General features: G+C 34.2%; 1 protein-coding gene across 3 annotated transcripts in view; it reads left to right on the top strand.

Annotated features, from left to right (window-relative positions):
• FBXL5 (F-box and leucine rich repeat protein 5) overlaps positions 1–18,643 on the top strand; it is a 42,251-nt gene extending 23,608 nt beyond the window's left edge. For all 3 annotated transcript variants that reach the window (XM_078003172.1, XM_078003171.1, XM_015138073.2), the window contains 6 exons: positions 1,899–2,024; positions 4,718–4,866; positions 5,801–5,883; positions 6,767–7,492; positions 11,299–11,447; positions 17,849–18,643. In XM_078003172.1, the coding sequence (XP_077859298.1) occupies positions 1,899–2,024; positions 4,718–4,866; positions 5,801–5,883; positions 6,767–7,492; positions 11,299–11,447; positions 17,849–17,925 (1,310 nt within the window). In that variant the 3' untranslated portion in view covers positions 17,926–18,643. The remainder of the gene's footprint in view (positions 1–1,898; positions 2,025–4,717; positions 4,867–5,800; positions 5,884–6,766; positions 7,493–11,298; positions 11,448–17,848) is intronic.
• Positions 18,644–21,662: the final 3,019 nt, after the last annotated feature.

The raw sequence follows: 21,662 nt of genomic DNA, 5'->3' as shown, positions 1-21,662 counted from the left end.
AGTGAACTCTCATTCACAATTGCTACACAGAGAATAAAATACCTAGGAATAAAACTTAAAAGGGGATGTGAAGGACCTCTTCAAGGAGAACTACAAACCACTGCTCAACAAAATAAAAGAGGACACAAACGGAAGAACATTCCATGCCCATGGATAGGAAGAATCAATATTGTGAAAATGGCCATACTGTCCAAGGTAATTTGTAGATTCAGTGCCATTGCCATCAAGCTACCAATGGCTTTCTTCACAGAATTGGAAGAAACTACGTTAAAGTTCATGTGGAACCAAAAAAGAGCCTGCATTGCCAAGACAATCCTAAGCAAAAAGAACAAAGCTGGAGGCATCATGCTACCTGACTTCAAACTATACTACAAGGCTACAGTAACCAAAACAGCATGGTACTGGTACCAAAACAGAGATATAGACCAATGGAACAGAACAGAGGCCTCAGAAATGACACCACACATCTACAACCATCTGATCTTTGACAAACCTGAGAAAAACAAGAAATAGGGAAAGGATTCCCTATTTAATAAATGGTGCTGGGAAAACTGGCTAGCCATATGTAGAAAGCTGAAACTGGATCCCCCCTTCCTTACACCTTATGCAAAAATTAATTCAAGATGGATTAAAGATTTAGATGTTAGACCTAAAACCGTAAAAACCCTAGAAGAAAACCTAGGCAGTACCATTCAGGACATAGGCATGGGCAAGGACTTCATGTCTAAAACACCGAAAGCAATGGCAACAAAAGCCAAAATTGACAAATGGGATCTCATTAAACTAAAGAGCTTCTGCACAGCAAAAGAAACTACCATCAGAGTGAACAGGCAACCTACAGAATGGGAGAAAATTTTTGCCATCTACCCATCTGACAAAGGGCTAATATCCAGAATCTACAAAGAACTTAAACAAATGTACAAGAAAAAACCCCGTCAAAAAGTCGGCAAAGGATATGAACAGACAGTTCTCAAGAGAAGACATTTATGCAGCCAACAGACACATGAGAAAATGCTCATCATCACTGGTCATCAGAGAAATGCAAATCAAAACCACAAGGAGATACCATTTCACACCAGTTAGAATGGCAATCCTTAAAAAGTCAGGAAACAACAGATGCTGGAGAGGATGTGGAGAAATAGGAACGCTTTTACACTGTTGGTGGGAGTGTAAATTAGTTCAACCATTGTGGAAGACAGTATGGTGATTCCTCAAGGGTCTAGAACTAGAAATACCATTTGACCCAGCGATCCCATTACTGGGTATATACCCAAGGGATTATAAGTCATGCTACTATAAAGACACATGCACACATATGTTTATTGTGGCCCTATTCACAATAGCAAAGACTTGGAACCAATCCAAATGTCCGTCAGTGATATACTGAATTAATAAAATGTGGCACACATACACCATGGAATACTGTGCAGCCATAGAAAAGGATGAGTTCATATTCTTTGCAGGGACATGGATGAAGCTGGAAACCATCAGTCTTAGCAAACTATCACAAGGACAGGAAACCAAACGGTGCATGTTCTCACTCATAGGTGGGAATTGAACAAAGAGAACACTTGGACACAGGGCGGGGAACGTCACGCACTGGGTCCTGTCGGGGGGTGGGGGGCTGGGGGAGGGATAGCATTAAGAGAAATACGTAATGTAAATGATGAGTTGATGGGTGCAGCAAACTAGCATGGCACATATATACCTATGTAACAAACCTGCATGTTGTGCACATGTGCTGTAGAACTTAAAGTATTAAAAAAAAAAACTGCTTATTGCCTAGGGCTCAGATGTTGTCTCTATGTAGAGATTTTTATTGTAAATAGCTTAGTTTTCCATTATTGCAGGCAATCTGATATTATTTTGATCCTTTTACTTGTTTATTCATCGTGTAGGTGACTGGTATAGTGGTCCCGCAACTGAACTTGATACTGAACCTGATGAAGAATGGGTGAAAAATAGGAAAGATGAAAGTCGTGCTTTTCATGAGTGGGATGAAGATGCTGACATAGATGAATCTGGTAAGCTTGTTTGAAATTAAAATTATTACATAGTGTTTTAATAATTATATATTAAGTACTTATAATTAATAAGTACTAATAATTAGGTATTAGATTTATGTAGTTTGTATTTTCTAAAGAAACGTGTTTCTACGCCTACTACTTTTTAAAATTTGAAGGAATAATAATAACATTTTAAATTAATTGTTTGAAGTACTTTAAAGAGTGCATAGGATTATTTCTCTTGTTTTTATATTAAAATAAAAAACCAGAAAATGGTACCATTTTTTCTTATGGAAATAACGTATGTTTATTATAGTGCTTTATAGTTTACAATGTGATTTTAGCGCCACTTCAGATGATCAGTTGTACAGCATCTATTGAGTCATATGTGGCTTGAGGGAAATAGGATGAAACTGTTAAGTTGACTTACTCATTTGTAAATAGTCTTAATATTTGCCTAATGAGGTTATTGTAGAATTAAGAGGTAATATACATAAATATTCTTTGTAAATGGTAAGGGATTACAAAAACTAATGTAGCCATTCATTAAACACTGTGGGAGAGTTCAAGGGTGGATAAGACTTAATCGCCACTCCAAAGAATTCACAAACGAGAGAGAATTTAGAAAACATAATTTTTTTTTTTAAATTTATTTTTTATTATTATTATACTTTAAGTTCTAGGGTACATGTGCATAATGTACAGGTTTGTTACATATGTATACTTGTGCCAAGAAAACATAATTTTTACTTTAAGGTACATGTTGGAAAAATGCTGTCATACTTGTGCAGAGAGATGCTGTTTGAAAGTGTGAGGAGGACGACAAATTCTGTCTTGGATATTCTAGATAATACTTACTAAAAGATGGTAAAATAGTAAAAAATGAACAGATGAGACATTCTTCTAGTTGGTAAAACTGAAACTATAGGAACTTTTTATAAAGTTACCTGCTTAAAGTAGTTTGATCTGGCAAAAGAACTAAATGTGGAAAAAAGAAACATGGAAAGTAACAGTGCAAGTATAAAGATTGTTATATCAGCAGCTAAAGTAGTTTATTTTTATGAAAAGCAGATGCGCTACATTTTGATAAAAAGATTCAAAATGTCATATATAAGGAAAAGGTCTATTCTAGTTATGATAGATTTGGTGATGTGCTTACCTGTGGCAGGCATTGTTTTAGGTATGAAGGATCTAATGGTGAACAAAATGGAAAAAAAAAGAAAAAACTGGCCCTTGTTGAGCTTAAAATTTAGAGACAGGAGGCAGACGATAAATACAGGTAAAATATGTTCCGTATTAGATGGTGACAAGTGTTGTGGAGAAAAATAAAACAAGGAAAACATGCCAAGAAGAATTTAAAATTGTAGTTTTAAATTGAGTGATTAGTTAAAGTCCTTTGAGAAATTTGAGTAAAGACCTGAAGGAAATGAGGTATTTGCTTAGATGTCAACTTAAGGAAGTCTCAGTTTATTCATTCTGGAAAATTAATTCATAATACTTGTGGTAAGAATTTTGAAGGTTCTAACAAATTCAGTATATTTGTCTCAATACTTGAAGATGGAGCAAAGACTGTCAATTTCCTTGATACCGAAAAGGAAAAGTTAAGGGTATAAAGATTGAGCCTTTTTAGATAATGTATCTGTTGATTATTAAAGACTAAACTGCTATTTACTTCAGTGCTTTTTTCAGTTTAGCTGCCTTGTCTTTACTTGTCCTAAGAAGTTATTGTTTTTCATAGAATGTTTAACTTTCTTAAAAAAGATTTCACAGTTCCAATTACCTTGATTTGATCATCACACATTGTATACAGGTATCAAAGTATCACATGTACCCCCAAAATATGTATAATTATTGTATATCAATAAAAAATTAAAAATTTAAAAATTTCATAATAAATAGTGTACCTTTAGATAGTGAGGGCCAAAGTAATTTTTATTTCCTTATATTTTATCTTCGTGTGTGTGTGTTTGTGTGTGTCTGTGTCTGGCTAAAGGACGAATTTAGGATACTATCTAAACAAGGAACCATGAGTAACAAATTCTTTTAGTTTATATCCTTTTGTCTGCTATACTTAGTTTTGTTTTAAATGAGACTTCCTTAACTTGTTCTGTTAAATCGTTTTATGTTTAAAGACATTCAAATTGGTCTTTAGGTAAGAATAATAACAATAGGATCCTGAGAAAGGCAATACAATACAGTTATTCATTCTTTTTAGTGTAGTTTGTTTTTTCCTTTTTTCGAATTGGAGTGTATAGTGTTTTCATGGTGGATGTTACAGTAGTACATTCTGTTGTAAACATCCAAGCTTTACAGAAGTTATTAAGTAAAACCAAAAGCCATGTCATTTTTAACTTCTTAGAAATTCTAAACTACCTTCTTTTGCTTGATTCATTATGATCAGGCTAATTTAGTTGAGTTTCAAATCTTTTCTAGCTTTGTGTCCTTTTTAGTTATGTGGAATCAATGATAGTACGTTTTACTATGGATCATTTTTCTTTTAATATCATATTTTTCTCTTGAAAACTTTTACTGTTCTTTTTAGTTTTCACATTTTTTTCCGAAACTTTCTCATTGCCTAAAAATGGGATTATTTACATAAGAAAGTATAAGGATAGCACAAAGTATTTCATATTTAACAATTTGGTGAGTCCTTGAGTAGCTTAATTATTATCAGTTTATCAAGTTCTTAGACTTTTTAATTCATGTTACAGAAGAGTCTCCGGAGGAATCGATTGCTATCAGCATTGCACAAATGGAAAAACGTTTACTCCATGGCTTAATTCATAACGTTCTACCATATGTTGGTACTTCTGTAAAAACCTTAGTATTAGCATACAGCTCTGCAGTTTCCAGCAAAATGGTATGTTTAAATTAACACTAGTTTGGGTATTAAGAAAAATCGCATGATAAGACTTTGGTTTGCTCATTCCTGAGTTTAATTAAGGGCAAACAAACCCCCAAAATGATTATTGAGTGCCTTCCTATGGGTAGGCATACACTGCTAGGTTACTTATTATTTCATTGCGGTTCTCACAACAATCTTTGTAGCATAATTATCATTACCTATATGTTATAGATGAGGAAACTGACTAGAAGAGGTTAAACATTTTATTCATTTTCACAGATGTTAAGTGATAAAGCCCAGTTTTATGTAATTTTTAAAATAATATGTAAGACATGGTAAGATGGGCAAATGAGATGAAAACACTGTTTTATGAAAGTAGATCTTATGACTTCCTACATCAGAATCTTGAGTGTTCCTTAAAAATGTAAATTTCTTGGTTTAGTCTCATAACTGCTAAAACAGATTCTTGGGTGGGTGCGGTGGCTCATGCCTGTAATCCTAGCACTTTGGGAGGCTGAGGTGGGCGGATCACAAGGTCAGGAGTTCAAGACCGGCCTGGCCAATATGGTGAAACCCTATCTCTACTAAAAATACAAAAATTAGCCGGGTGCAGTGGCGCACACCTGTAGTCTCAGCTACTCAGGAGGCTGAGGCAGAAGAATCGCTTGAACCTGGAAGGCGGAGGTTGCAGTGAGCCGAGATCCTGTCACTGCCCTCCAGCCTGGGTGACAGAGTAAGACTCTGTCTCAAAAAAACAAACAAAAAAAACACAAAAAGATTGTCAGGGATTTGAGCCCAGAATTTTTTTTTTGTACTCTATTCAAGTGTTTTTTTTTTTTTTTTATATTCACGAAAGTTTGTGAACTAGATTATGTTTACTAATAGTCATCTGTTACTTAGCTAACTGAAGTTCTGCAGATCTTCACAGTGACAATTTTTTCCCTCTTAGGTTAGGCAGATTTTAGAGCTTTGTCCTAACCTGGAGCATCTGGATCTTACCCAGACTGACATTTCAGATTCTGCATTTGACAGGTTAGTTATTTTAAACAATTTATAATGAAAAACTATTTTGTAAGGTTTCATTTATATAATTGCAATTTAATCATACTATTATTTTTTACTATCAAATATCAGTCATGTCTGACTATAATTTGATAGCACCCTCCAGTTCTTCACCTCTTGTTCATGGGTCCCAGCTGATCCAAAAATTCCATCTGTATCATCTTACAATCTGTATAGTCCTATATTTTGTCTAGGCCCTTGAGCCCTGCTGTGCAACCATGTAGATTGGTATTATATGTTTTTAAGAAGTTTTAGTTTTAGTTGGGCTCTAAGTGCCATTTGGCAAAACTCCCTGTTAGATTCTTCACAGTTACTCTGAAATAGTATAACTTTCTTCAAGCCACCTCCTTCCCAGAGTATATCTCTTTGACCACCAGTTCTCTGTATTCTTGCTCACTCCTTCTTTCCCACCCAACCATTTATATCAGCACCTTTTTTCCTGCTGCAGAGGAAGAGGTATACTCTTCTCTGGTTAAAGCTAACCCTCTATCTTCCTAGAGCTTGTTTCTTATGGATCTTCCTCATTAACCATTAGTTATTATTCTCTTTCTTTCATGTGTTTGCACCCTTACTTCTGCTGATTACTTTTAGGGTAATAAACTTAAGTCTTCCCATCCTTACCCCTCTCACATCCTACCTTTCTGTTAGGTTAGGAATACTCTGACTTCCTAATTACTCTCATTGAGTTTTTGTATCCCTAGTGTTAAGAATAGTACGTTAACAATAGATATTCAGTAAATACTTAAGTGATTATATTAGATGTAAAATCTTCTAGTTTTAATCACATACGTGTAGTCAAATGCTTTTGAAAAATTTAATAATATTCATTAATAGTCTTGTCTTTTATTTATAGTTGGTCTTGGCTTGGTTGCTGCCAGAGTCTTCGGCATCTTGATCTGTCTGGTTGTGAGAAAATCACAGATGTGGCCCTAGAGAAGATTTCCAGAGCTCTTGGAATCCTGACATCTCATCAAAGTGGCTTTTTGAAAACATCTACAAGCAAAATTACTTCAACTACATGGAAAAATAAAGACATTACCATGCAGTCCACCAAGCAGTATGCCTGTTTGCACGATTTAACTAACAAGGGCATTGGAGAAGAAATAGATAATGAACACCCCTGGACTAAGCCTGTTTCTTCTGAGAATTTCACTTCTCCTTATGTGTGGATGTTAGATGCTGAAGATTTGGCTGATATTGAAGATACTGTGGAATGGAAACATAGAAATGTTGAAAGTCTTTGTGTAATGGAAACAGCATCCAACTTTAGTTGTTCCACATCTGGTTGTTATAGTAAGGACATTGTTGGACTAAGGACTAGTGTCTGTTGGCAGCAGCATTGTGCTTCTCCAGCTTTTGCATATTGTGGTCACTCATTTTGTTGTACAGGAACAGCTTTAAGAACTATGTCAACACTCCCAGAATCTTCTGCAATGTGTAGAAAAGCATCAAGGACTAGATTGCCTAGGGGAAAAGACTTAATTTACTTTGGGAGTGAAAAATCTGATCAAGAGACTGGACGTGTACTTCTGTTTCTCAGTTTGTCTGGATGTTATCAGATCACAGACCATGGTCTCAGGTGAGTTGTCAATTCCAGAATATTAAGAAGTAGATGTGTTCTCATTTCCAAATGGAATATAAAAATTTTGATCTAAGTCATTCTTTTCAGTTGATTTACTTAAGCAAAAAGAGTTAACCAAGATCTGCTCTACTTCAGTGTTGGACCAATGTAACTTCTGTTATTAGTATGAAGTTTCATTTCTGTCAGTTCAAATCCATTGTGATATATGGAAGAACATAAATTTGAAAGTTTAATAAATAGTAAATGGCTACATCACATATTTTAAGGTACTTTAGTGGATGAATAAGGTACAATTTTTTCTCAAGAACATGTAACAAGAAAATGTGCATATTCTGCTGCTGTGTATTATTTCTGTATGTTACAGTTTTATATTGAGGGTTTTGGAAAATGTAGGCTGTCTATGGAAGTCATTTAGTCCAACTACATGGCTGTTAAGTGTTTACCAAAGCCAAAGCTGAGCTACAGTTTCATATGTAGCTAGAGTTTAGAAATTTTGCTCTTTGATCATGATCAACTTACCTTCTGTTGCTTTTTTAAGTCATAAGGAGGACGTGTGGAAGAAGTTCTGCAGTTTCTTTTCTGTGTTTTTTTTTTGTGAGCATAATCTTTAGCAGATTAAACCGACTTTTTTTGTTTGTTTGTTTTTTAACCTTCTAGAGGAAAGAAGGGCTGGAGGTGACACATATATCAGCCCAGACAGGTAGCTCTTTTCAGCAGCTAGGTTCTATATGTTTTATAGGACCCACTTCAAGATTTGTTAGGTTATGAGTTACTCTTATGCACTGTTGGAGAAAATACCATGGTTCACTGACTTGGGAGCATGGCAGACTTGATGTAGATTGATCTTGTTTTTTTCTGTATAACTGGCTTTGTGTACAATACTTAACCTTATGCTTTGAGGCTTATGTAAGAGGAATACTTATAAGGCATCTAACAATGATACAGAATAGATTTTCAGTAAGTGGAAGCTGATGTGCAGTAAGCGATTATCTTTGACATGAGCCTTTGGAAATTGGATACATGTTTTTCTTTGATAATGGGATGTCAAATATTTTATAATGAAAAATTCTGCCAGCATAAAACTTAATACCCCCTACTATTATAAAATATACTTAACATGAAATTATTATAAAAGTTTTTCATAAGTCATATACAGTAACCAAAAGTGTTTTCCCTGAGGTAACTGGTATAACTGCTTTGACTGCTGTGAATCATTTCATTAATTTTCAGTTTTCTCAAATCCAAGTGCATATGTTGTAATTTTAAAAAATAAAGATAACTTTATTCTGAGTTTTATTCTTTAAAATAATTTTATTACAAGTATGTATTCCTAACTGTAATATGATTTTGTTTTTGAATGCAACTTGATTTTAGAAAGTAAAAGCAATTTTTAGTTCAATTTAAAACCTAGTAATTCATTTTTCATTGTCGTTTTTTCACTACCATCATACCTTATTAAAATTTATTTATAACTCTGTTCAGTTTGCATTTTCAATATGACCAGTTTTTGTGTTTTTTTTCAAAGAATGAAGTAATACATGTGACCTCTCAGAGCTGCAATGACTTCTGACCATGTGGCAGTTTTCTTATCTTTTAGTTTTTTAGGATGTTTTTAAAAATAACCCTGAACTTATTAAAATTTTATATAATTAATTGATTTCAAGGTTTTTTTTTTTGCTTTCAAAGTATTTAGAAACTCTTCTAGTATAAGGTTTTGGAAAACACTAGAAGGGGGCACACTTTTTAAAAGCAGGTGACCCCAGGGCAAACTTGTATCCTCACTGAACTACTGCAGCTGATGCTTTCTTGAAAGCAGCACCTCCTGGCTGGAGGCCAACCAACACACTAAAGAAAACTACACACAAGGACCCTCACAGAGTCCACTTCACTCCTGTCCTATCTCTACTGGAGCAAGTGCTGGTACCCATGGCTGAGAGACCTGAAGACAGATCACATCACAGGACTCATCACAAACACTCCCCAATACCAGCCTGGAGTCCAGCAGCTCTGCTGGGTGGCTAGACCCAGAAAAGAAATAACAATTATGGCAGTTTGGCTCTCAGGAAGCCCCATCCCTAGGGGAAGTGGGAAGAGCACCACATCAAGGGAGCACCCTTGTGGGACAAAAGAATGTGAATAATAGCCCTTGAGCTAGATCTTCCCTCTGACATAGTCTCCCCCAATGAGAAGGAACCAGAAAAACAATTCTGGTAATATGACAAAACAAGGTTGTTTAACACCCCCAAAGGAACACACTAGCTCACCAGCAGTGGATCCAAATGAAGAAGAAATCTCTGAATTGCCACAAAGGGGAAATCAGAAGGTCAATTACTAAGCTACTCAAAGAGGCACCAGAGAAAAGTGAATACAAACTTAAAGAAATAAAAAAAAAAAGTTATAGGATATGGATGGAAAAATCTCCAGAGAAATTTATAGCATAAATGAAAAACAATCTCAATGTCTGGAAATGAAGGACACACTTAGAGAAATGCAAAATGCACTGGAAAGTCTCAACAATAGAATTGAACAAACGAAAGAACTTCAGAGGTTGAAGAGAAGGTTTTCAAATTAACCCAACCTGACAAAGAAAAAAGAATTAAAAAAAAAAAATGAGTGAAGCCTCCAAGAAGTTTGGGATTATGTTAAATGACCAAACCTAAGAATAATTTGAGTTCCCAAGGAAGAAGAGAATTCTAAAAGTTTGGAAAACATATTTGAGGGAATAATCAAGGAAAACTTCTCTGGCCTTCCTAGAGATCTGAACATCCAAATAGAAGAAGCCACCTTTTAATTTTATCCTGTTTACGTAAATACTGCTTTTATTCTTCTAGGTGTGCCATTAGGTTTTATTTTTTATTGAAATGTAATTAACATACCATAACATTTACTGCTTTTTGAAAGTATACAATTAATTCAGTGATTTTTTAGTATATTTACAGGGTTGTTCAACCATCCACCACAGACTAATTCAAAACATTTTCATCATCCCAAAAAGAACCCCATACTTAGTAGTAGTCACTTCTCACTCCCCCTTTCCCCAGCCTCTGGTAACCATGAATCGACTTTGTGTCTATATGGATTTACCTATTCTAGAATGATAATATTAATGGAATCATTCAATATGTGGCCTTTAGTATCTGGCTTTTTAAAATTAGGTTTATGTGCTCAAGGTTTATGCTTATTATACTATATGTCAGTACTTTGTGGCTGCAGATTATTTTATTGTATGGATATACCACATTTTATTTATCCATTTATTAATGGACATTTGAGTTGTTTCCACTTTCTAAGTGTTATGAATAATGCTACTATGAACATTCATGTGCAAGTTTTTATGTAAACATATGGTTTTAATTCTCTTGGGTATATACCTAGGACAGGAATTGCTGGGTCATATGTTAGGTGTATCTATGCTTTTTTTTTTTTAGAAACTGCCCAACTGCTCATTAGGTTTTAAGCTTCAGTAATTTTCTTGATAATTTTTACTTACTAATACAATTGGGTAGGAGAATGAACATTACAACTCCAGGGTTCAGTACTTCCTCTAAGAATTAAGTTATCATGTTCTTGTAAAGAACAGTTTTATAGATTTCTTTATTGAATGTCATTAGGAAAAATGTTGAACATTTTCTTAAATGTATTTCTGCCTAAGGATGAGGTTAGTTATCAGTGTTTTACAGAAATTCTTACATTTTCTCATTACCATATTGAAAAGTATGTAAAATAGTGGTTCAGTGGACCATAGGAATACAAACATTTTTGTAGATGAATATCTTTTAACTGTCAAATTATTTTTCTTACAGGGTTTTGACTCTGGGAGGAGGGCTGCCTTATTTGGAGCACCTTAATCTCTCTGGTTGTCTTACTATAACTGGTGCAGGCCTGCAGGATTTGGTTTCAGCATGTCCTTCTCTGAATGATGAATACTTTTACTACTGTGACAACATTAACGGTAATGCCTTTTAACAATGCAATAATTTTGAAGGAATTAATTTAAACTTTTTTAGCAGTTCTAATAATTTTTCCATTTAGTTTTCTAGATTGCTAATTACCAGACTGCCTTACTTTCAGATTTAGTTAAATTTGATAAAATTTTAAAATTACATTTTCATTAATATCTTGAAAGGTAAGTTTTTCTTGCAGATGTATATTCTAAATATCCATTGTGTCAGACTTTTGAGGCATGTAATAGTGTAATCAAAAATGGTAACTTAATGGAAGTACTAAAATTCTTGTTTAAAAGTTTTGGATATTCCTCTAGAGTTCTGTAGCGCTCATTAAGAATTTAGAACTATTTATGTTCTAGATATACTGCTTTCTTAGGGATGATAGACTCATTTTTCTTGTAAGATGGCTTTATCAAATGTAGAAAAATGAGGACTTTAGTAATGTGGACTTCTAGAGTTTCTGGATCTGATGTCAACTCTTACTGAAGATTGAAGGGAGTTGTAGTATTGAGAAGAGGCTGAGATGCTTTAGACATGATTAGGATTCCTATAGTGTTTTGGAAATTGATTCCTGAACCTACTTTCAAAAATCACAAGAAATATTTCTTGATTTTGTTCTTTTAAACATATTCTACCCTACAGTGGGCTTATTGAACATGCTTTTTCAAAGTATGTTCAATGCCTTTTTGCACATTTGATATCACTGATAGAGATTGAATTTCCCAGAAGCATAAGAAGCTGCTTTTCTGTTATTAATAAGCAAATCAACCTCCTGTATTTATAACTGGAGAAAATTTTAAATGGCTCAGACTACTGTGTACCTGTCTTTTTATACTACGCCCTATTGTCTTTTGAGTGCCCAATTCACCTTAAGTGACAGGAAAATCAACAAAATTTTTCTCAGGCAGAACAATTGACAGGAGTCAAGAAGACCAGAGGGAGTAATGACATACCAGAAAGTGGAGAAATGAACAAATCTGCTATTTCTCGAGATTAGATTTTCCTTAAAATATGTAAGAGGAAACTGAAGATTGCAGCTCTCTTATTTCTGGAATCACATTGTTATACAGGAGATGACCTCCCATGTTCTTGATATATCAATACTAAGTTGGACATTTCTTGTTTTCTGTTGCCTTCTGTGTATAATCAAGGGATGGCCAAAGGGAATGTCATCGTAGTTGGTTAAAGTGAATGTCACTGTAGTTGCAACATGCTAAGCCTATGAAAACAGTGTGATTGATGCAGTGAAGCTGTTACTTTTGTGGATGCTCTGGATTTGAGACAGGAGTTTTGTTTTGTTAACATAAAGTTATTTCATTGTAGGTTTAGTGCTATACTTTCTAAGGCTTATAGGACATATTATCAAGAGTAATTAATAAGCAATTTTTTTTATCAGAAAATTTTATTTGTATGTTGCACTTGAATTTTTCATACTGATTTCAGCATAGGTTATGCTTCGGAATAAATCTCACTATCAAATTCATCATTTATTTTTGGGTACATAGATGTTACTGGGTAGAGGGAGGGGACTGGGTTTCAGATTGTTTTTATGCTTACTTGTTTTATGTTTATATGTTTTTAAACTTTGAAAAAATTTAGATGATGGGATAAAATGAAATACTTAAAATCTTTTGCACTTTGTCCTTATGCATTTTCTCTAAACTCGTTTTGAATATGTAGTTTCAGAGGAGCTACTATATTCCTATTGTTGAATGTAAAATTTTTTTGGATAAATGACTGATTTTTTAAAATAAATGAATTGTAATGAAGATATCTGACTGAAAGATTTGAAAGGAAATTGCAGTGCTTGTATAATCCAATATTAACTCTCCTTTTATAGCTTATTGAAGCATGATTTGGGGGAATGGAAAGCCTTTAAAATTTACAGATGACTTGTTATATAACTTGTGTCTGAGTTCCACATAGGTTGTTGTTAAAGCAATGCTCTCTTATAGTCTTTTCCTTAAAAGGGTATGTGGACAACCTAGAAAGTGTTAGAATGTAGTTGTGTTGTATCCAGTTTTGCAAGATGACACTTGTTCCAGTATCTTTCAAAACAGCTCAGCTTGTATAGTAGATATCTAGTGAATGCTCAGGGTCCTCCTTGTTACTATTTTTATTATTTCTGAAAGTGGTCAGTGTGTTTTAATACGTGGTATTAGAACAATGGAGAAATGTATTTAGGTGACAAATTACATTTCCAATATTTGAAAGTAACATTTAACTAAAAATACATTTTTTAAAAGAAAACATGTATAGTTAACTATCAGATTACTAAATATAAAAGAAGTAAATACTGATAAACATTAGTCATTAAGTAATACATAATAAGTAAAGCAGAATGCACTAGCAGAGATTTTGGAGATGATAAGTTAGTTATCATGTATTCAAGCAGTAACTACCTTGAGCAAGACACTGTACATAAAGTGTCTTGATATAAAATGCAAATCTAGATTCTTCTGAATGATTCTTTATGACTTAAATTTAAAGATTTGAATATAAAAGTCTTCTTAGCCATAACATTAAAATTTTTTTGTTAACATTTAAGAAGTGTTAAATGAAATAGCATAGTTGTAGAGCTGTGAAGAAGGTATGAACAATGACACAAAATAAACTTTTTTACTGATTTGCATTTCAATGTGTGTATAATTTATAAATTAAGATAGATTAGCTCATAGTTTTAGAGGTGACCCAGTCTCAGATGATGTGCTCTTTTATGTTTCTAATTTAAGTTAAAGAGGAATTAAAGGTAAGTGAAGGTAAGTGCAGATATACAGCATAAGTAATATACTTAGAACCCAGTAAAAACAAGTTATTCAGTAATAAAAATCTGGAGAAATAATAGCTAACCTGATACTTCCTATCATCTGATACTTAAAAATGCTTCTTATAAGATTATTCCTTACCATGCATTTAAATATTTTAATGATTATTATATTTTTCTATTTTCTTTATTATTCTTTAATGTAATTTAGGCTTTATATATCTTAACCATTTGGGTTCTCTATCCTACACTGAGATGGAAGTTTGCTGGTGATAAGTCAAATATTTAAAGGGAACTACCTTGTGAATTGTCTTTGTCTATTAAAGCATAGCTGTCTACCTGGCAATCCATCATATCTTTGTCATATTTCTTTCTAATGCTCCCTCACCTTTTCTGTTGTCCATTTATTCTGTTGTCCATTTATTCATTTTTCTGAACAGTCCTTTTGTGTTACTTTAAGGATTTTATTGTTGATGTTGCTTATACTTTCCATGTTTTGGAAGGTGCTAGTCTCCTGTTTCTATAATGTGATACTGAATTTAAAACAGTGCTTGTCTTCATTTTTGTTTTGACTCAGGCCTTCAGCAAATCCTTTAATGGATGCTGTCACTTTTATGATTATTGGGATCAAATACCAGTAACTACTCTGTTATTAACCTTATCAAAGGATTGTAGTTTTGAGTCATTTAATATTACAGTTACTGATTAAGTTCCTATAGGCTTCTTTAAGCAGATTCTGCTTTCAAATTTGAAAACCATATATTAATTCTCTCTCTTTACTCTGTACACTTAGAATCTCACTGAAACTCAATTCTAGTGAACTTAGAATGTATTCAGAGTTCTTGCTTATATTCATGTAAAATGTGCCTACTCAGTGAGTGGGCACATTTTACATGAATATAAGCAAGAACTTTGTTTTGTGATAAATAAGGAGATGCTGACAGTAGGTTTGTGCTTTTTACTTAATACAGGGTAAGAACTTTTATTCCTACATTTTTCTTCCCCCATTATCTCTGCAATCATCCCTTAGACTTCAAGAGCAAAATGACCCAGGTAGCTAGGGTAGAAACTGAGCATGTGGACCCTACATCTTTTGAGGAGGATGGTGAAAAACTGTGTCGTGTCAGGTTAGATCTGAATCTCTAGGAGAATAGCTTTTTTGATCTGTTTGCTCCTTTGAGTCTCCCTTTTACTTTATCCTTTGAAAATCAGTTGCATACTTCACTTCCATTGCTTGCAGGCATGGCGTATGATTTTTCTCAGGCTACTGTTGAAATTTAGCATAATATTTCTCCTTTATCTTTCTGTCCTTTAAAAAAAAAATAGGACTATAGTAAGTCCTCAGTGTTGGTGATACATTTTTGGAAACTGACTTTAAAGAAAACAACATACAGGAAGTCCTCAAATAGTGTCATTTCATTATAATGATGCAAACAAAACAGCTAGCTTTGTTATACGTTATTTTGCTTAGAGTCGCAGTTTCTAAGAACCTATCGATGTTAAATGAGAACTTAACGTTATGGACATTTTGAAATATTTGAGGAGTTGCAGTTTGGAAAAATTGTATGAGAGTCTTCATGTCTCTTCTTCTTTAAAAAAATTTAGAATGGAATTTTAATCTGATAAAATGATAATCAGATCCATTTTGGCAAAACCCAGTGAATCTGGCATTTCATGATGGACTATGGGTCAGAGCAGGGGAATGGCAGTGAGGCAGGGCTTGTGTCTTGAGGTGAGGCACTAGGTGATTGGTGGACAAAACAGTGAGCAGTGTAAGGGGTGAGGAGGAAAGACAAGCTAAGAAGGGGAAAGATGGGGATTGGGTGGTGCACAGTAGGTAAAGCTGGCATTATATTCTAAGGAAAAACTTGGTTAAAGATTGGCAGTGGGAGAAGAATTTCAGATCATAGGGTTCCTTCTCAGGGCATTTTTAATAAGTATTCAATACATACTAAAACATTTTATCTTGATTGTGATTAAGATGATTAACATTGTATCTTATTATAAGAGAAAATAATTTTAACACAATGCCGCTTTTTGAATTTTAAATATTTGACATATTTCACTTTTCATTTAAAGACTAGAACAGATTGTTATTTTGATTAAATAAAAATTGGCTTTAGTAATTCAACTTTATATATAAAATAATTTTAAACTTCCTGTTACGGAAAAATTTAACGTCGAATAATGTAACGAACCCTCATGTACCATCAACTTCAGCAGTTCACCTGTGGCCAGTCTCTTTTCATCTATACCATTGCTCATTCCCATATCTGCCCCCCCCCATTAAGCTAATCACAGGTGTCATATCAACGTAAAAATTTAATATGACCGAAAGCATAAGCTGTGGTAGTTCCACATATGTGCGTAATGTTTATTAGTTTCTTTCCTAAGACTGTATGTCTTAAGAAATTTGCCCTTTGTATTTTGTATGTGCCATTTGGGGAATATAAGGAAAAGTTAAATTTCTGGAAATTAATGTGTTCTGTGTGTTTAGTTGGAAGTAATTATTATGGTGGTATTAGCCTAGTTGCTGTTTTTTTTTTTTTTTTCAATTGAGTGCTGTTTTAGAAAACAAAAATAAATTTAAAATGCGTTTTTGAGTTAATCCTAGATATCACACCAGAGTACTGTGATTTTTCAGTTACAATCCATTTGATATATTCTGTAGTAAAATTATATTTCATGTACAGTTTTCATTTTGTATTGTTCCTTATATCACAATTTGCAAGTATTTTGGTTGTTCTTGTTGATATGTAAAGAACTAATTAACTATTCCTTATTTGTTCATGGTGCAGACATACTGAAAGACTTCAATATAGTTGAAACAATCTTTCCCACATGTGCCTGCTTTTATGAAAATATTCATTCAGAGTACTTGACATTTGAATATGTGCTATGAAACTTCTTCTTTGATACTTTCTAATTCTCAGCTATGTTTCCTAATGGATCTTGTATCTAGTGCCTAGGTAGCATAGTGTGACTGGGATAAAATGTCAGTTATTCCACAAATGTTTTATTATTCTTTGTAAGTGAATGATAATTTTTACTATGTCTTAGATAAAGTTTAATTGATCACTCATTATATATTTAACTTTGGATATACATTTAACCCTGCCATATATAGATATTTTTGGCTGTAAATACTAAATAAAAATATGGCAAATATATTAAGTCTTTGTCCATATAGTTTATTTTGCTTTAAAATTTGAATGTAATGTTTATTGTAATTGCTCAATAGTGAATTCTTTAGCTGATCAATTAGTTAGGGCTGTTTTTTTGCCTTTATTACATTTCTAGGGAGGATGTTCAGATTATAAGAATCTTTTTATAAGTTAGCTTTGCAGTCTTCTGTGGATTGTCTCCTTTCCATTTTGGATTTTTATATTGTAAAGTTGTTGCTAAAAATTATTTTTTTCCCTTCCACTTACCTTTTGGACCATGAAGGATATATTAATTAAAGTCAAGCTGCTGTTGATTTTTGTGTCTGAATAATTTCTTAAACACTCATCATGAGATTTACTTCTGTGATATAAGTACTGCTAGTAAAACCAATGAATATTTTGGCTCCTTCATAAGCAAAATTTTTTTTATGTGATCTCTAAGAAATTCCTCCTTTCACATTTTTCTGTTTTCATACAGGTCCTCATGCTGATACCGCCAGTGGATGCCAGAATTTGCAGTGTGGTTTTCGAGCCTGCTGCCGCTCTGGCGAATGACCCTTGACTTCTGACCTTTGTCTACTTCATTTAGCTGAGCAGGCTTTCTTTCATGCACTTTACTCATAGCACATTTCTTGTGTTAACCATCCCTTTTTGAGCGTGACTTATTTTGGCCCCATTTCTTACAACCTCAGAAATCTTAATTTACCAGTGAATTGTAATGTTGTTTCTCTTGCAAATTATACTTTTGTTTTAGAAACGGATTAGGTCTTTTCAAAAGGGTGAGAACAGTCTTATCAGTTTTCTTTTAAATGAAATGCTTTAAAGAATGTTGGTAATGCCATGTCATTTAAAGTATTTCATAGATTATTTTGAGTTTTAAAGTCCATAAAGGTGATTGGTTCTCTTTATACATTGACACTGTATCAAGCTTTGCAGATCTTTTCCGACATACATGTCTGAAGAGTTATTTTCAAAGACAGCACATTTTTGGAAACTAATCTGTTTTCTGTAATATTTCCTTTATTTCAACAATTCTCAGAAGACCAATTCAAACAAACCCACATTTAAGATTCTTTAGGATTATAGAAAAAATTGGCTTCTGGGTGTTAGCTCAGTGAGCTAGGAAAGCACCAATCCATATTTGTTTCCATTAAGGATACCTTGTTCTCACCACTGTCCCTATATCGTCAAATTTGGGAGAGATTTTTTAAACTACCACAATCATTTGAAGAAATGTATAAATAAAATCTACTTTGAGGACTTTACCAAGTAATACTGTTGTGTTGTGATTTTTATTATAAATCTCAATCCAGGTTTACTTTAGCATAGAATAGGACTAAATACTTTGTCTTTGGAGCTCCCATGAACTCATTACCCTGACAAATAGTTTTAGACAGATACTGAATTTTGTTGAGCTGAATTTTCTTTTTGAAATTAGTCAGTAGTCAAAATTTGAATCTGTAAGTTTATCTACTTTGCTTTGTTAAAACATCATGAGAGTGGAGGCCTGCCACCCAGAAAGGCACATACTAGTGCCTTTTAGTACAATTTTATGTCATGCAGAAGAAAATGGCTATGTTCCTCCTATTGATATAGATGTAGGCATACGTCATTTTATTGCGCTTTGCTTTATTGCACTTGGCAGATAATGCATTTTTTACAAATGGAAGGTTTATGGCAACTCTGTGTTGAGCCTGTCTATTGGTGCCATGTTTCTGATAAAACTTGTCCCTTCACGTCTCGTATATTTTGATAATTCTTGGAGTATTTCATAGTTTTTCACTGTTATTAAATCTGTTATGGTGATCTTTGGCCAGTGATTGTTGTTACTATTGTAATTGCTTTGGAATGCCATGAACTGTGCCCTAATAAGACAGATAACTTAACTGATAAATATTATATATGTTCTGATTGCTCCACCGACCAGCGGTTCCTATCTCTCTCCTCCTCAGACCTCCCTCTTCCTAGAGACACAACAATATTGAAATTAGGCCCCAGCTAATAACCTTGCAGTGGCCTTTAAGTATTGAAGTGAAAGGAAGAGTCATGTCTCTCACTTTAAATCAAAAGCTAGAATTGATTAGACTTAGTGAGCAAGGCATGTTGAAAACTTAGGCCCAAATCTACACTTCTTGTGCCATACAGCGAAGTTGTGAATGCAACAGGAAAGTTCGTGAAGGAAATTAAAAGTGCTACTCCAGTGAACACCCAATGATAAGAAAGTGAAACAGCTTTTTTACTGATAGGGAGAAAGTTTTAGTGGTCTGGATAGATGAAACTAGCCATAAAATTCCCTTAAGCCAAAGCCTAATTTAGAGTAAGACCCTAACTCTCTTCAATTCTATGAAGGGTGAGAGATGTGAGGAAGCTTCAGAAAAGGCTGAAACTAGCAGAGGTTGATTCATGAGGTTTAAGGAAAGAAATCTTCTCTATAACATAAAAATACAAGGTGAAGTACCAAGTGCTAATATAGAAGCTGCAACAAGTTATTCAGAAGATCTAGCTAAGGTCATTGATTTGAAAGTGGCTACACTAAATATCAGATTTTCAGTGTGTGGACAAAACAACCTTCTATTGGAAGAAGATGCCACCTAAATCTTTCATAGCTAGAGAGGAGAAATCAATACCTGGCTGAAAAGGGCAGGTGGACTCATGTTAGAGATGGTGCAGCTAGTGACTTTGTTGAGAATGCTCATTTGCCATTCTGAAAAACCTAAGGCCCTTAATTAATGCTAAATCTACTCTGTGCTCTATAAATGGAACAACAAAGCCAGTATGACAGTACATCTGTGTACAACATGGTTTGCTGAATATTTTAGGCCCACTGTTGAGACCTGCTCAGAAAATTTCTTTCAAAACGTTAACTGCTTATTGACAAGGCTCTTGGTCACCCAAGAGCTCTGATGGAGATGTACAAGGAGATTAATGTTTATATGCCTATTAACACAACATCTATTCTGCAGCTCCATGCAGAATTACTCCATGGATCAAGGAATAATTTTGATTTTCAAGTCTTATTAAGAAATACATTTGGTAAGGCTATAGTTGCTATAGATAGTGATTCCTCTGATGGATCAGGACAAAGTGAATTGAAAATATTCTGGAAAGGATTCAATTAGAAGGATTCACCATTCTAGATGCCATTAAGAATATTCGTGATTCATTGGAGGAGGTCAGAATATCAACATTAACAAGAGTTTGGATGAAGTTGATTCCAGCTCTCAATGGATGTCTTTGTAGGATTCCAGACTTTAGTGGAGGAAGTCACTGCAGATGTGGCAAAAATAGTAAGAGAACCAGAATTAGAAATAGAACCTGAAGATGTGATTGAATTGCTGCAATCTCATGTTAAAACTTGAATGGATATAGAGTTGTTTCTTACGGATAAGCAAAGAACATTTGTTTCTTGGTCAGGCTCAGTGGCTCACTCTTGTAATCCCAGCACTTTGGGAGGCTGAGGCAGGAAGATTGCTTGTGTCCAGGAGCTCAAGACCAGCCTAGACAACATAGTGAGACCCTGTCTCTACAAAAAATAAAAAATTAGCTGGGTGTGGTGGTGTGTACCTGTAGTCCCAGCTACTTGAGAGACTGAAGTGGGAGGATTGCTTGAGCCTAGGAGGTTGAGGCTGCAGTGAGCCATAATCACACGACTGCACTCTGCCTGGATGACAGAGCAAGTACCCTGTCTCAAAAAAGTTTTTTGAGATGGCCTCTACTCCTGGTGAAGATGCTGTGAACATTGTTCAACTGACAACAAAGGATTTAGAATGTTACATAAACTTAATTGATAAAGCAGTAAGGGAGTTTGAGAAGATTGACTCCAGTTTTGAAAGACATTCTGTGGGTAAGATGCTGTCAGCATTTCATGCTACAGAGAAATCTTTCATGAAAGGAAGAGTCAGTCAGAGCAACAAACTTCATTGTCTTATTTTAAGAAATTCTCACAGCCACCCCAACCATCGGCAACATCGAGGCAAGACCCTCCATCAGCAAAAAATTACAACTTACTGAAGGCTCAGATGGTCATTAGCACTTTTGAATAGTGAAGTATTTTTAAATTAAGGTATGTACATCTTTGTGATAATGCTTTTGCACACTGAATACACTATAATATAGTGTAAACATAACTTTGCACTGGGAAACCAAAAAAATTGGTGTGACTCATTTTATTGCAATATTCACTTTATTGCAGTGCTCTGGAACCAAGTGCACAGTATCTCCGAGGTATACCTGTACATGCAAACCTGTGGAAGATGACGTAATCTTGCAGTCTTAGATATTTATTTGTTTTA

This window comes from Macaca mulatta, chromosome 5 (genome assembly GCF_049350105.2).
Source record: "Macaca mulatta isolate MMU2019108-1 chromosome 5, T2T-MMU8v2.0, whole genome shotgun sequence".
NCBI lineage: Eukaryota > Metazoa > Chordata > Mammalia > Primates > Cercopithecidae > Macaca > Macaca mulatta.
The sequence above is the reverse complement of the archived record's forward strand: the minus strand, read 5'-3'. Positions and strand labels throughout refer to the sequence as shown.